Here is a 17,063-nt window from a genome sequence, read left to right on the forward strand (position 1 = left end):
AAACTTAAACAAAAACCAAGACCTCAAAGGTTTGTAGAGAACGATACATTTAAGAAACAGAAGCAATCTCCAAGACCAATGCTGTATCTTTCCAGCAATGACTCACTCACATGCAATGCTCTCTTTTTTCAACTATTTTCCAAACTGGAGAGATTGAGATACTCGTACAGCCTTTCACCTTCATGATGTTTATGAAGGCTTTGCATCCATAAATAATAATAAAATAAGCTGTTAAGATGTTTTCTGTGAGGAGTGATTCCATAACCCAATGATTCTCCCTCATTTCACATCATCTCCCTCTCTGATGGGCATCAGTTTGACCTTGAAATTTGTCAAGCTAAGAAAATCGCCTAGAGCTAAGAGACACAAACATTCACCTTCCTGTTCTGGTTTAAAATGTGGATTCCAATACATTGCACAGCTGGAATCAAAATGATTTAAGCAACCTGGAAATGGAGTTCCTGATTCTTTATTACGATAAACTCTTTTCTGACCTCTGCTTAAATTAGTTCACTGAAAGCTTTGAATAAGGCTAGGCTTCTAAAATAGAATATCTGATTATTTACTTTTTGTTTCAAATGCAAAGGCAGATCCTGCTGAGCTATATTTAGCTTTTGTAATCGGCCCAAAGTTTTTGAGTATTTAAGTTATGTTAAGGAAAAATATGTTTCAGACTATTTTAAATAATTCTGATGTGTTTGAGAGTAATAATGTGTATAAAAGTCTACCTACTGGAAGAAAATACTTTAGAAGCTGATAAGTTTCATATTTTTAGAATGTGCTACACAATTATGTAGAATATTTTTATTTCCTAGTCTTGTCTTTTAAAAATATTTGCCATATTCAACATAATCTGCAACATTCATAGTTTTGATGTATTTTTCAATATGTTTAGGATTAGTGCACATTATGAAGAAATTCCACGCCTCCCTCATTATTTTGGAATACTAAAAACTAGAGGTTCTCTCTTCAGTTGTCTAATGTGGTACATTTTTGTTCAAACAGATTTCATTCAGAGAAGCCCCTTGGCCCTTAATAGCCATTGTTCAGGATTATTTATTTTCACAAAAATACTTTGTTCAGAAATATTTATTTGATAAAAGCGATTTCCAGAATAGTAATGCAATAAAATGCAGGTGACATAACACTTTTTAACGTGAAGCCAATTATTCACAGGATTGCTGCAAAAGGCAGAAGGAGCAACTATGTGAAAAATTTGATTATTTGTACTCAATACTGGAAGAAAGAAAAAGCGAGATGACACAAATAATCACAAGGAGCCAAGAAGAGAAACTGGAACATGTCCGGTCTCTGATAAAAAAGTATGCCGACCATTTGGAGACAGTGTCAAAACTAGTGGAATCAGGCATCCAGTTTATGGAAGAGCCAGAAATGGCTGTTTTCTTACAGGTATAGAGCTTCGAAAAAACCAGGAGGACATAGGGTCTTGCTAACCTTACCTATGTTGTTTTTTGTGCAATTCTAGTGACTGTTCATACACTTATGGCCCTCAGCTTACCATTGACAAGAAACAGTTGTTTTAGTATCTCTGGCACACGATGCATGCAGGAAAACAGAAGCTATTGTGAAATGTAGTGTAAGGCAGGGTATAAGGAATAATCTTGATAAAGTCTCCAGAAAGCAGCAACATGTTTTGGGCACTGTGACATCACAGTGAGTCTATGTAATTTGCACCTTTAAAAATATTTTGATAGCCCCATATTATTAATGGAAGTTCTGGCCTAAAGCACAGGGTGAGGTCCAATGGACACTCCCCTCCCTTTTTTTAAAATGAGAAAAATTGCATCTCCTACATCAGAAGATAATAATGACTGCCTTATTTCAGAAGATGACAGCTCTGCAAAGAGATGCAAGTACACTGTTTCATATGTTTGCGGTTTTGAGCTGGGAACTTCCACCTACACTATTCTATTCATAGATCTCATAGATGAAGTCAGGGCTGGGTTAACCGTTATGTTAAGTTCCGCTTAAAGCTCAGAGCCCCGGGTAAATTGAGTCAGTTTATGTGGTATAATTATCTTGGAGTTCCCCAGTGTGAAAAGTGTACCTGTCCTGTTCCTTTATAATATCCCCCTTATCAGCTTATAACTGATGATTATCTCACTCATTACTTGACAGTGAAGCAGTGGCAATATTCACAGCTGCAGGGAAATTGAGAACATTAGTAGTCTGCTGCTGCTTAGCCTGAGGAACAGAATGACGATGCTTTCTGTATTGAGGAAAATGTTCAGTATGGCATGTAGCAGACAGATACAGCAGCCCATTGCCTCCATGTGTCTGCCTGTGTAAGTGCATGCATAGATATCTTCCTGTGCAAAGGTAGTTGTAAAGATGTACCTTATGGGTCAAAACATAGGGGGTGGGAAGCTCCTCTTGTCAAAGCCCATGTGAAATTCCTGATCATGGTGAAAAGTCCAACTCCTGCATTTGTTAAGCATACATTCTAGAACTCCCTATAAAAATTAACTTGCAATGTGTATGGTACAGCTCTGTTGCTGTTTGGTGGTCATGTTGAAGATGGGAGAGGGTGGTTTAGTGGCAGCTTTTAAAAAATTGTTGTGAGCTATTGATCCTCACTGTTTGTTTCCTATGAAATTCAGATTGCATTTCAAATTGCTTTCTTTTTCCTTGTTATATTCACCTTGAGGCCGTTTTGGCTTAAGGCAATTAATAAATAAAGATATAATAATAAATGTACCTTAAAGTAAGAAGAATTTAAGAAGTAACTCATTCCACTGGTTTTATCTTGTTTTTCACAGAATGCCAAAGCGTTGCTACAAAAGTAAGTTCTTCCCTTTTGAACCAACCTGTGTATTTTTCACAAATATCACAAGACACCAATTTTAAAAATGTTCCTTTGCAATCTCTAATGCAAATGACACAATATTTCTGTTTTAGAATTACTGAAGCTTCTAGAGCATTTCAGATGGAAAAAATAGAGAATGGCTATGAAATTATGAGCCAATTCACTGTCAATCTCAACAGAGAAGAAAAGATAATAAGAGAAATTGACTTTTACAGAGGTATGTGCTTTCTTTTCTTTTCTTTGAAACCATTTGCTTTGTTTTTAACCATGAAGGTGCACAATTTTTGTGAAGACATCCTGTCAGGAATATGGCAGTGAGGCATGTTTGACATTTCACAAATGTAACAAGGCTGTTTTCCATGCCTCATAATCAAAAGTAAACTCTCATGGAGACTAACACAGCACACTGAAAATATAATTTTTCTTTAATAGAATCTGGGGCTTTGGTCCTTCGTGATGTACATAATCATTTTTATTTTTTTTTGAGAGTCAAACATCCTCTCTGCCACTAATGTTATTAACCTCTGTCTGGCCTGTTTATATGACTAGGCAGAACCACAGCTTACCAAATAGTGATGCACAGGAGAACATTTCCTTGAATAACGGTGCTCATATAACGTGACAAGAGAATGGTGGCTTACTGGTATGTACATGCACATGCCAGAAGGACTTAATTGTCCACAGTGTTATTCTGCCAGTAATATTAACTCACCAGGGTAATTGTGTAAATGCAAGAAAAATTAATGTGTGTTTCCATGACTGTTGCCAAGGAAATGTACAAGTACTTATGGTATGTGTTTGTATACCGAAAGCTGGAAGACCCTATTATACACCTCTTGTCACTTCAATCAATATTTGCTGTTGTTGTTGCTTTCAGTCTGCCAATGATACATAACTGATTATGTCCTGTCCCCCTCCCCATTTGTATTGTGTTTCCTTTGCATCAAAATGAATGGGGTGGAATAATAGAATGTTAAAGCAATTTATGCAATTAATTACATATATTGCGTATGTTATGTAACTTTTTCAAGGTGGACATTGAGAAGAATAATGTAGTTTTTGGTGCCGCAGAATGGAAGCAGCCTTGCATGCGATGAACACAGGCCAAGATGGATAACACTGCCTTCTTACATCCCTAGAATTCATAGCTTCTTTGTTGCCATCTTGAAATATTTCTAGCATCATACATTTCCTTAGGTACAGTGGTGCCTCGCAAGACGAAATTAATTCATTCCGCGAGTTTTTTCGTCTAGCGAATTTTTCGTCTTGCGAAGCACAGTGTTGGAAAAGTTTTGGAAAAGCTTAAAAAATCACCAAAAACCTCAAAAAAGGCTACCACACTGCGTTCTATGAGTTGCTCCTCGAAGTCAAGTCGCAACTGTATTAACGGTGTTAAGAAAAAGGAAACAAACTTGCAAGACGTTTTCGTCTTGCGAAGCAAGCCCATAGGAAATTCGTCTTGCGAAGCAGCTCAAAAACCGCAAAACCCTTTCGTCTAGTGAGTTTTTCGTCTTGCGAGGCATTCGTCTTGCGGGGCACCACTGTAGTTCTTTATATATAAACTGTGATCTTGAAAGAAATATTCAGCACCTTTTGTGCTTTTACTGGGATGATTACCAGAAATATGAAATTGAATGCTATGTCTGTGTTTGGATGACGAGTTAAGCCAGAAAATATGCAATGAATGAGCAATGTGATAGTACAACACTGCTCTGACTGCACTCCTCCCCTACGGCAACCAACAGACTGGGAACCTTGGTTTACTGTGGCGGCCAAACCATTGTTCATGGATTGTTTTTCTCCAAACAAACCACAATTTGAAATCAAGCTTTCAACCAGGCTTCATAATCATAGTTTGCTTGAGAGCTGCTGCTGTTAGGATGTTAGCTGTTCTTCCCAGGTCCCGTATCAAACAGGAGTTGTACCAGCATCACAGATAGTTCATGAAGGGTATCTTTTATATCAGACCTTATGCCATTTGCACTGATGCCATGATACAGAAAATAAATCATGTAACAAGTCCAGACTACCACCCATTGTTACATCCTCTTTGTGTTACATTAGAGGAGGAGGAGGACAATGAGGAGGAGGATGTGGCTGAAGTGGAAGAATTGGATGAAGTCCAGACAGAATCCTCTGGTGAGGAAGAAGCGTCTGAGCAGGTATCTCAGCAACCTCAGCAGGCCACTGAGATGCCAAAGGATACACTCGCTGTCTCTCAGACTAATGCAGCACCATCATTACCACCTCCGCCATCAGTTACTGCTGCCTCTCCTGTTAATCAGGTAACTATTTGGAGGCGTTACTGTCCTATCTACTGTGTGTTAGATGCTTTCTTCCTGTTCTAGTCCCAGCCTGCTACTGAGCAAAGTGTGAAGAAGTCGTCGGGATGTTTCCAATGGTGGCTTTGTGGTTTTCACTAGTAGAAAGCATCTTTGTGGTTTTCACTAGTAGAAAGTAAACTAGTGCCTTCCTCTAGCACTCAATTTTTGCCAATCTGCCCCATTCATTGCAGCCTCCCGTGCCCCATGAAAATCTGTTCCTGAGTCCCGAGGGACCCCAGGAACAGAATGTGATATGGCACAGAGGTGTGCAGTAGGTTGTGGGGAGGGAATCAGCAAAGATTGGGTGCTTCACCTTGTGTAAGTGGAAATGCTTTCTCCTAGCACAGAGCTGCCATTGAGTGCAACCTGTAGTTTCTTAGTTGCAGACTGAATGTCAATTGTCATAAATAAATGAAAAGCAATAGTAAAGCCAATAATAATAATAATAATAATAATAATTAATAATAAGGCCCACTTTCCCCCTGCCAGTTCTGATACTGAAAGCAAGCATAGCTAGAAGGAGGAACTGTTGGGAGCAGGGATGTGGCAGGTGGAAAAGGGTTCGGACCCCCTCCCCATGTGCCCCTACAAATGAGCAAATGCAATTTAGTCAGATTTAGAAGCAATGGAGACTAGTGCTCTTTAAACTATATGTGTAGCACTTCCTTCCCCAACATAGTGCCCTCCAAATGTTCATCCAGATGTTCTGGATTACAATTTCCATCAGCTCCAGCCTGCATGGCCGATGGTCAAGGATGCTGGGAACTGAAGTCTAAAATATTTAAAGGGCACCAGGTTGGAGAAGGCTGGTGCAGCAGAACAAACTCTTGAAACTAGTATTGGCAGCAGTGGCGTAGCGTGGATTGTCAGCACCCGGGGCAAGGCAAGTAATTTGTGCCCCCTAACCCGTGGATTTGCGCCCCTAACCCGTGGATTTGCGCCCCCTAACCCTAACCCCCAGATGTTGCGCCCGGTGCGGCCGGCCCCCCCTGCACCCCCCACGCTACACCACTGATTGGCAGCGAATATGCAATTTAAATGAATGAAAATTGCACCTATCTGAATATGTTTTGCAATACGCATTAATGTCTTCTTGTGAGAATATAGCAATCCTAACACAAATCTAATGTATAGCCATGGAACCTTAAGATTGCAAGTCATAGAAAGACATCCCCAGATATCCCACATACATACCTATACGATCTCCTTCTTCTGGGCATTCCACATAGTTATTTCTGCACAGAAATGGTTCTGTGGTTTTCAGTTTTATAAAGCTATCAGTACAAATCAAGACGATTGTTGGCATACTACTGACAGTGTGATGTGGGTGCAATTAGCTAAGTGCTCAAATTACAGAGGGCTGAAAGAGTCAGGCCCCATTACCTTTGCTGACAGCTCCTGTACTTAGAAGACTATGGGGGCATGGTTTCACTATAGTTGGGAGAAGTCAGGGAGAGAGGGGTTGTGGGTTTCATTAAGAGTCCTGCCCCAAGCTTTCCCTCCACAACTCAAGTATTGGATGAATGCAACCACTTAATCAGGTCATCAGAAGTACGTTCAAATATAGTTACATATGGAAAGGAATGGCATCACTTGTTGCTCACGTTACCACTTTTTATGGGGATGAAATTAGAAAGGGTTGTTTGACTGCAACTGGCAAGCCTAAAACTTAATCACAAATGCAACAAATCGAAAGACTTATTTTAATGCTATTCCGAAGAAAGCTTGATGCGGCAAGCAGCACCTATTTCTGAGTGAGTGAGTGAGTGAAAGAGAGATTATGTAAAGTTCCATTCTTTATTTTAACTTTATTTTCTTTAAATCTGCCTTGCTAAGGGTGGCGTTGTGCTGACAACTACCCAACAGTCTGGAGGACTAATAGAAGCTGAACCACAATCAAGTGGAGAGCCAACTGATCCCTTGTTTTATCCTAGCTGGTATAAAACTCAGCCACGGCAAACAACCAATTCAAATGCAGTCCCAGTGACTGACATTAGGCAGGTCGGGCCTTCAGTGCCCGCAGAGGTGAATGTGAAGAAGGCAGAAGCTCCAGAACTAGCTATGGCAAATGGAAGTTCTGCTGCAAGTAGTAAGGAAGCTAACACACCCACTGATACTTCACAGGTTAGTATATAGTCTCAGAAAATGTTGCGTTAGGATTTTACATGCAACATAATATGCAGGAGATGGGGAATTCGTAGGAAAGTAGATTTCTCAATAAATCACTTTGCTAAATGAAACCCACAGTTAGGCACAAGTAGTATTGTAAATTAGTGCATCCTATATTTGGTGGGGGGAGAGTGGAAATGACACAGAATACAATGTTTATTTTGTGCGCTGTGTACTGGCTTTGAGACCTGGTTTAGTGGTAGCCAACACAGTGTCCTTCCGATATTGTTGGACAACTCCCAATGCTGGATGGAGCTGATGAGAGTTGGAGTCCAATGATGTCTGGAAGACACCTGGTTGCCTGCCCCTGACCTAATCAGTCACTATGGAATGGTTTGATGCATGTTAGTTTCCTCCCCCAAGATACACCTTCAGCAGACAAGTTGTAATTTTCTTCTGAATTTTGCTCTCACAAGGTGATTCACATCACAGAAACATAAATATAAACACCCACCAAACACCTGTCTAACAATCTGCTCCAGATTTTGGGAGGCTCTTAGCAGTATCTATCCTGTGTTTGCCTTCTTGCTGCTATCATGACTGCCCATGTGTGTGCCGTCCCTATGGGCCTAAGCTGCCCAGAGGTTAAGAGCAAACCCAACAGAGGCTGCTACTCTCGGTTCTTGTCACTGCTTGCATACTTGTAGAGGACATGTGAGCAAGCAGCAGCAAGAAGAAGGAGCAAGGCCAAAGGCCTTTGGCTCAGCAATGGGCCTCCCGCTGGGTTGTTGGCCTTGGCAGATGCCCGATGGTGCTGCACCCTGAAACTGGCCTTGCTAGTTGCAGCCAACTTGAAACAGGTGTGCATATAATTACTCGAAAGTGACCTTGGAAGAGATGTTAGCACGTGGATATTAAGATACATGACTGCCATCCAAAGAATGTGCAAGTAGTTCTATGTGCTCAACAGGGCTCTGGACTTGGATTTCTTTAACATCAGAGTCTCAGCTAGCCCTCTCCCTGTAAAAGGGGGGGCGGGGAATGCTGCACAGAAAATAAGTTTGAAAATGCAGAAGAGTTTCAAAAGCAATTTGGGATAAGACATGGGGTGCACTGCACACAAGCTCTCGAACAAAGTAATGCTTTGGATCCTGCCTCATGTCAACAAAAACTAGTTTTGGAAACAGTTCTTAGTTGGTCATGTACAAGGTCAATTAACTGCTGAAAGCATTTAATTGACCAGAATTTCATGCATGCAAATTCCAAAATAGCAACAGACAACTCTGTTGGTCTTTGTCCCTCTGTGTACACATCAGGCTGATAATGTAATTTTGCAGCTGCTGGATATACAGCATTTGCTTCTAATTACAACCACATCAATCACACATCTGGAATATATTGTCATAGCTTAACCTCTTCTGTATGTACACTGTTTGATCTGCAACCACATCAGGTATCTTTTTTATCACTGTCATGAAAAGCATGGCGTGTTTAAAATTAATTTTGCATCGTCAATAACTTCTCCCATGTATTTTTCCTATTGTGTCTGTGCTATGGTCAGAACACAGTGCAATACAATAAAGTTACTTCCTTAGAAGCTGCAATCCTATATACATGCCTACCTGGGAGTAAGTCACATTGAACTCACCATGGCTTGCACCTGGTAGACTTTAATAGGATTGCCCTGTAAATCACCACTGTTGCAATTTCAGTAAAATTGCAGGGTTGATGTCTGATATCTTTTACACTTATTGTACTGAAATCCTTGTTTATTAAAATAATTGGAAACTATGCTACAAAACCAAGATTCCATTGTTGTGTTAAGATCTCCCCCACCCCCTCAAATTTGCTTGTGAAAATCTATCATGTTCTTCAATGAAAGGCTCAAGAAAATGGTATGAATGCCACACACACAAACAGTATGCCTAATGTATATGAACTCAACCTTGCATGTCTGAATGTCTTGAAACCTACAGTTTTAAAATATCCACTAACTTTTAACATAAGCATTTCAGAATACCTTTTGTAATTTTATCCCTTATAGACACATTACAGAAAAGTACATAATATACCTTTCTCTGAATCCCATGCATTTGTGTGTTGTGGATTGTGTTACGACTGAGCTGTGTAAGCAGCTGTCAGAGGTGAGCCAGGAGCTGAGAACCAGGAGTTGAGTCAGGTGTTTAGAGCTGAGGACCACCCAAAAACATGGCAATGCCAGCCCAAACAGGAAGATTTTTATTCTCCTTCCTGTCCAGTATGACCAATGACCAACTTGAGTGGGTGGGTTCAGCGCAGAGCCTAAGAATGTGCCTATTTATGCACTGGGTATATTCTGGGGAATAGTCACACTTTAACTCATCTTTTGCAGGACATCTTCCTGTGGTCATGAAATAAACAATTCCACCCCCACCCCCTTTTCTCAGAAAATTCTGCTGTTTTTAATTCAATGTCATACTTGCACAAACTCCCCTATCCCTCTGCTATTCTGGCTGGTCATGGGCTGTATACATATTTTCTAGACTCCTCTACTCATTGCATTCTCTATGGTTAGACTTATCTAGGAACTGATAACATTTCAACCCTTTCCTTTCCAGATAGTTTTGCCTTTATAGCCTTTTATCTTCTTCCCCTGCCCCTCCAAACTGCAGCAGGCAAGGGATTCATGAAGTAAAGCGGGAGAGAGTATTTAACCCACTTAGCTACAGGGTGTTAGAAGCCGGATTGCTATTTCACTTCCCACTTAAAGCAGAGCAGCAATGATTGGGTGCTGCTAAATTGTCCGCACTTTGAGGCACTGCCAGAATGATGCTCCAAGCTGCAGCTCTGATAGAACATCATATGGGATGGACATTCCAGAACTTAAGGCTCCTGGTTCTAGCCATGGCAGCTCCTGACAGATGGATGCCTTTAAACAACTGTTTTTTAAAGAGCAATAACAATAGGAATGTGTAAAGGAATAGGGGAAGGAATAAGAACAGACAGTCAGGAGCAACAGCACTGCTCAGCTTTAACGCTAAACAAAAGAAAAACATACCCAAAGAGAATATGGGAGAAGACCTGGCATGACCATAGGGCTGGTTGGGAGAAAGAATACAAGGTGGGGCCAGGAAATGATAGCAGGGAAGTGTCACAGCAGTAACAGAAGACATATCTACGCCACAGGTATAAACTGATTTGATTGCTATTCCTTCTCTTCAGGCAATCATGAGACAGGCTTGCTTCCAAGGTTCAGTGAGTCCTTTGCTGGGCTCACTCCTGTGGATGCAGTCACGGCCAGGCAGCTGTGTCTGAGCTACCATTTTAATTTCTCAAAATGCCTAGATACAGTGTCAGTAATGGCAGTTCAGTTGTGTAACCACACAGCATATGGAGCCCAATATTAGCCTCAGTGCAGTAGTGGGTCTGCCAGGGCACCGGGGGCCCCAGCAGCAGCTGTCCAAAGCTGATGCTGGACCTGCCTTGAGATCTGTAGTTAAAAGGAGCAGGGAATTCTCCCAACCTTCACCAGACTGTAATTCCCAGGATGCTTTGGGGGAAGCCATGATGATTAAGCTGGTATAGAATAATACATGTTTATGGTGCCCTGTATTATTTTGTTTAATTGTTAATTAAATAAACTCTCCCAGCTTTCCTCTCAAAGGGGTAGTTCAGGCACCATAGGAAGAAAGTTTCTAGCAAGTGCATTAGTTGTGAATTATGCCTGCCTGATATTTTACTGGTGCATGTGCTTCTTATGAGGACCAATCTAGCACAAAGTTGAGTTTATGCGAATTTTGAACCTACCCTGGGTGTTCTCATCGTAACCACCCTTTTTTAAAAAAAAAAGAAAAAAGAAACACACAGACTCCTGGGGGCGGGGGACAGAAAATGGAATGTCTTCTTCTTCACCAAACTTCACCAAATGAGCAATTTTCTCTGATGACGTTAGTGAAGTATTCTTCTTATTTCCTCACAGGGATTAGCATTCTGCCTCTCAGTTTTGGCTTTTCTTATCTTACTGCACCATCTCTGGAGTCAGATTCAATACATGCTTTTTACTTTGAGGGGTAGGAACTGTTTTGTTTTATCCTTAACTAACAGCACAAGTCATTTCTGTAGTCATGCCTGCAGGTGGTTAGAACCAACCGTCCCATTCTTTTCATCCTAAAAGGACCATGCTGACATGCCATACATGCTGCCTAAAGCTTTCCCTCTTTATCTCCCCTCCCTCTGAAATGTTACCCTGGAGTGTCATCCTGCATGGTGAAATATGAGACCTTTTTAGAAGAAGAGATAGATAGGAAATCCCCAATTAATCCCGTGGATGGTGTATATCAGATATTAGGCAGTCCTGACATCATTGAAAACTGTAGATGTAACAACCCGTGGTTTCTTTTGCTGTACACATAAGTAGCCTTGAGGGTTCACCCCAAAGATGTGTATGTGTATCACTTTGAGTCTGAGGGAAAGGCTGTGAGGGAGGGATGCTGTTTGTGCTTTTGTATAGTGCTGTGCTAAAAGATTCTTCTGGGTGGGGGGGGGGTTTAAAAAAAACATTGTCAAGTAAATAGAAAAGAAATTACATTAAAAATAATACAAGGGGAGAGAAAATTTCAGGGAAATTGTCAGGGGTGGGCTGCAGGGCTTTTGATCTGCTTACTTTCAAGGTAGCTGAAAGGTTTTGTGAATGTCCTTCCTATCATTCTGCAAGTCTATTCTCTAGTAGTCTGCACTCTGCAACCTTCCCAAGAGCCCATGCTTCCTGAAAACCCCATTACATCCTTGGCCGTAAGTACAAAAAAAATGGAGATTACCTACTGGGCACCTGGCAGCTGTGTGTACAAAAAAAAGTTGTTCCCTTTTTTTAACCTGAAGGTTGTGGCCTTTTGCATTTAAAGAAATCAGTACAGATCAGTTTCTTTTTTTAAAAGGTAAAAGGAAGCAGTTCCCTTAAACTCAATGATTGTACTGCCTCAAGCACTTGGTATCCAGCTATTTCAACTTCTCATGCTTCAATTAAAGCTCAGGGAAGATATTAGGAAGTAACCTCCTATGTGGGCTTTTCAGATCAAGAAGTGCAGACAACTGGAGAAACTCTAGAGTGCTACACAGATATTTAATGGGACACACACACACACTAAGTTCAACCAAACACACACCACCTTTCTGAAGCCTGAAAAAGCAAAGTCCCTTTTCCAGAGAAAGAAGTCTTTTGAGAAATTAGAGAACAGATTTTGGCACAGCATAAAGCATGCGGGACAACTCCCATGGAATAGTGCCATTTCAGAATACAAATCAGGGATTGCATGATTGAATCTCTGCCATGTCAAAAATTATTTGCTTACGAGTTTTAGCCTACCCTTTCCTTGGCTATTAATTTACTCTGTGCAGGATGTTTTATATTAAATGTGGAATATTCAGACTTGTAATCCCCTGCCTACATTCTGCAATTCCATATGTTTACCATCAGCTTTTTCCATCAGTTTATGCTATGGTAAGCATGAAACAAATATTACATTCGTTATATTTCTTGGTCCTTCGTTAAAAATCTCAGAGCAGCTTACATAGGGTTTCCAAACATCCTCCCATTTAAATACTAACCATGCTGTGTCTTGTTTAGCTGTATAAAGTGACCAGCATGTGGCCTCTGACTGAACAATTAATGTGAGGAATTATTTTTATTTTTAATTATTTATTGAATTTATATACAGTACCGACCTATACCCGGAGGTCCTATGTACAAGAAATATAAGGTGCATAACTGATAGACATTTGGTGCAGCTGTCCAGAAGGTAACATTACCATGTGCAATCACTGAGATGCTTGTGTATTTATTAAATTTTTATCCCATCCTTCATCCCAAAGGATGTTTGTGAGGCTCTTGCCTTGTCAGATGTTGGCACAGATCAAATTAGTGTGTAAGATATTTTGGCGACACTCACTGTAGAGATCTCTACAACTGAATTCTAATCCATCATTTGAAACTGGAAGGTAGATGAATTTGCCTAAACTACTGGTGAATGAAATGATAGTCATGGAAAAAGTAATGTTATTGCAGCTGCCACCCCAGTATCTGGCTGTAACTTTATTCATGGAATTTCTAGAGTCAGTCACATACCATAATAGAATGTATCTGCCACAATGCCCAAAGTATTTGGAATTAACATTTAAAAATACGTGTCTAAGAGATGGCATGCAGGCTTCAAGGAAGTCTGTATTTTGCTAAATCTCAGACAATTGCTAGTTATGCAAATGTACTTAAAGCACACAGTGGCTAATAAGATCATTAAAGAGATGGGACTGAAAGATCAGACTGTGAATTAATGTCATGCCTCATTTGAGTCTCAAGTGATAAACTGTGATTATATATTTAAGTTGCTGTCTAAAGTGCAGTATTTCACTTTTGGAATGATCTAGAGTAATTTAAGCACTTTAAGGAAAATTTCAGGATTCAATTTTTGGAAAATAGCTTTTAAGATGTTAACCTTTCCAAACTCAGTCCACCAAAAAAACAAGAATGTTAATCATGTGCTGTGCTTAATTTTTTTGTAACGCATGAATATCAGTGAGTCAGATGGGATTACTCATATACTTAGCATCAGAAATTTACTGAAGTCAAGGCTAGATTTTAATATCATAGAGGCCTTAATATTGAATCATATCCCAGGGATGAATATGTTCCTGATCAGTAGATTATGGCTTGTCCTTTACCAGCATTCACACATAGACATATATTCTTGTTTCCCCGAGCCAGTACTGCTCTTGAAATCTTCTGCATCACAAGCAAAATTCTGCAGTTGATGCTGGCTTGGCCAATAGGATACTACTACTATTCTAACCTGCTGATTGCCAGGTACATACACTGATCTTCAGTATTATGATAAGAGTTTCTAGTTTTATGATATGCTTTGAATGCTTGCTTATTCAACAATTTCCAAGGTGTTTTACCTTGGTCAGGGAGAAAAATAAAACATTTTTGTCTGTTCAACCTAGAACCCTTGCTTCTCAAGCCTTACTCCTTTTAAGAGTTGGATAAATCGGGGCTACTAGCTAATAAATCATATAGGGAAGTCTTTCAAAAGAAACAGTAGCAATGATTCCATGTTGCATCATTTTCAGACTAAGCTATAGGTTTTATAGAATCTTGAGCATAACAACTCTGAGTGTCCTGTTCTATTGCCAGATTCGGGGGGGGGGAAATAATCCCACATTAAATATTCTCTCTTTCAGGACCATCATGGCTCCAGGTCTCAAATGGCCAACACACCTAAACTTCCCTGGAGATTCCCCAGTCCAGCACATAAGCCTGAGAAGACTAGGGATGTAAGAAATAGGGCTGTGCAACTGCTCTACCCAGATCCCAAACCAAATTGGGCCAATTTGGGTCTACTCAGGATTTGGCTGGAGTAGGTTGAGGCAGCCCTGGGTAGATCAGGTCCACCCAGAGCAATCTAGGGCTGTCCAAAGGGGTGTGGTCAGGCAGTGAGGAGAATTGAGGAGTTGGGGATCTCCCCTCCTCCAATGACCATATGTTTAAGCAAGCTTTAAATCCTTAATTAAACACTATGCAACGACCCTGATTTGGTTTGGGGTCTGGATCCTGGTCAGATTGGGGTCATTATGAATCACCAGGTAGTGCCCTGAATGGGATCTATAAAGCCCTCTTACACAGCCTTAGTAAGAAGGCCTCCATTTCCATTCCACCCCATATTTGTCAGATGTAGTGCTGTTTCCATTCTGCTGCAGTTCAACTTCCAGCAAAAGCTATGCCATTTGTCTTGCTGCCCACTATGGTGAAAAGTTATGCAATTAATTACTTTACATCAACATTATGTTATTCCAAGACATTCATTTCAATGCAAAGGAAACACAATGCAAATTGGGGGAAAGAACATCACCAATTACATACTGGGTAGGGAAGAGGGAAAGGATAATAGAAAAAGGATTCACCAATACATCCTTCCTTCTTCTTCAATTCTGTTTGCCCCTCCAAACATGGCTTTTCCTATAATAAAATAGCCAGTGGGCTACAATTACATGTGTTTGGCCCTAACAAACATAATTAATTGTATATTTAAAATCAAGTAGCTCACCCTTGATTTTTTCTTTTTAATCTTCCTTTCTTTTGTAGTTTCTGGAAATTGCTCTTGTGATTCAATCACACCAGTGTGGAGCTGTTGTAATGACAAAACGTTTTTTGTAAGGTTCCCAGGCAATGCTTTTGCTATAATTAGTTTTGCCAGTGATGCCTTCCCCTAGCATTTAATAGTCACATCTACAAACTACATTGTGAGTCATGGGATACCTTCTGGTTTCTGAATTTAGACCTTTCCCAACAATCTTGCCTCAGAATGATGGCTGGTACAGATATTTTCTCTATTTAGACAACAGTGCAACCAGGCTGACCTGGCCTATGCACTTTGCTTCACTGAAAACTGAAAAATACTTGTCTTGTCATCTCTACGTTAATTTAAAGGCATTGTTGTTGTTGTTTTTAATGTAAGGAAACAACTGTTGTTTCTTTCAAAATACCATGGAAATTTTATCTTCTAGGTCCTGCCACACAGAATCATAGAATTGTAGAGTTGGAAAGGCCCCAAGGGTCATCTAGTCCAACCCCCCACAATGCTGGAATTGTAGCTAAAATATTCTAGCCGTGCCTTTAGCACAGGATCCCATCTTCTAGCTATGGGTAGGTGGGAGGAAGGGAGGGATTGCAGGACCCAAAGTCAGCTTTGTGAGCTGTCCTGGCCCCTTGGTGGTGCAGTGGTTAATTCATGGCAATCTCCCACAGCCACATCCCCTCTGAATTAATAGATCCAGCAAAAATGAAGTGTGGCTTCAGCACCAAGGCAGCTTTATTCTTAACCCTCCCCTGCCTCCTTTGGTTCACCTTCAGTCTGATGAAGGGTTACACTGGTCACTGTTCTGTGACATTAGAGGTGGGGTTCAACAAAATAGTTACACAAGTGCAAGGAGGAGTGCTGGTGCAATGTAATTTTGTCTTTCCCCAATCTGCACCTTGTGAGCCCCTGAATCTGCTCTGGAGAACAGGAGAACCCCAAAACAGATTTAGGAGTGGGCATAGGGGAAAACATTCTGTCATGCAAAGAGAAATCCTTGTGTTGACAGGGTGTTCTCTTTAGCACTGCCCTGTGACCAGGGGGGAATAAAAGGGATTTTTCAAAATAAGAATGGCTTCCAAACCCTCCACGATCAACATTCTTGTACAGGAAATGCCTGTTTTCCCATTTGATATATACAGTTTTTATGCTGTACTTCGAGCCAATCCTGATATCGTGGAGCCATTGTATTCAGATGCTCACAGCACAGGGTTTTAGACCTGGGAAATGCAGTGTTAGCACATTTGCCCTGTGAAATGTGCCTTTGCACATATCATGATTCAAGAGCACCTATTGGATATTGTATCACTAGTGGCAAGCGAAACAAATACCTCTCCCTTTCCTCAGTTGCCTCTTTTCATAAATATTACTTCTGGTTAGTTTTGCTATTTTATCAGTTTTTTACAATTCTTGTATGGAAGCATGCATCTAGTTAGACTCATTTGTTTTTAAAAGAGGCTTAACAACTATTCTCCTTCGTGGCAAAACTATTATTATATCTATTATATGGAAAGGTTAAATTTATTATACCCATTGTTACTGAAAGGTCACTTGCACTGGAATATTGCACAATGGCTAAACTTTCTGTGATCCTGAAATTCCTATATTGTATCCAGTACTTTATAATGGCAGAACAGATCTGTATAGGAGAATGCAGGGCAATTCTCACCATTCACAGACTAATTCATAGGCTAATGG

General features: G+C 40.5%; 1 protein-coding gene across 1 annotated transcript in view; it reads left to right on the forward strand.

Moving 5' to 3' along the window:
• TRIM55 (tripartite motif containing 55) overlaps positions 1-17,063 on the forward strand; it is a 40,972-nt gene that overhangs the window by 16,098 nt on the left and 7,811 nt on the right. The window contains exons 5-9 of the mRNA XM_082234091.1: positions 1,177-1,410; positions 2,781-2,803; positions 2,920-3,044; positions 4,892-5,112; positions 6,988-7,275. Coding sequence (XP_082090217.1) covers positions 1,177-1,410; positions 2,781-2,803; positions 2,920-3,044; positions 4,892-5,112; positions 6,988-7,275 — 891 coding nt within the window. The remainder of the gene's footprint in view (positions 1-1,176; positions 1,411-2,780; positions 2,804-2,919; positions 3,045-4,891; positions 5,113-6,987; positions 7,276-17,063) is intronic.

The sequence above is a fragment of the Podarcis vaucheri genome, assembly GCF_965113315.1.
Source record: "Podarcis vaucheri genome assembly, chromosome: 8".
NCBI classification, from domain to species: Eukaryota; Metazoa; Chordata; class Lepidosauria; order Squamata; family Lacertidae; genus Podarcis; species Podarcis vaucheri.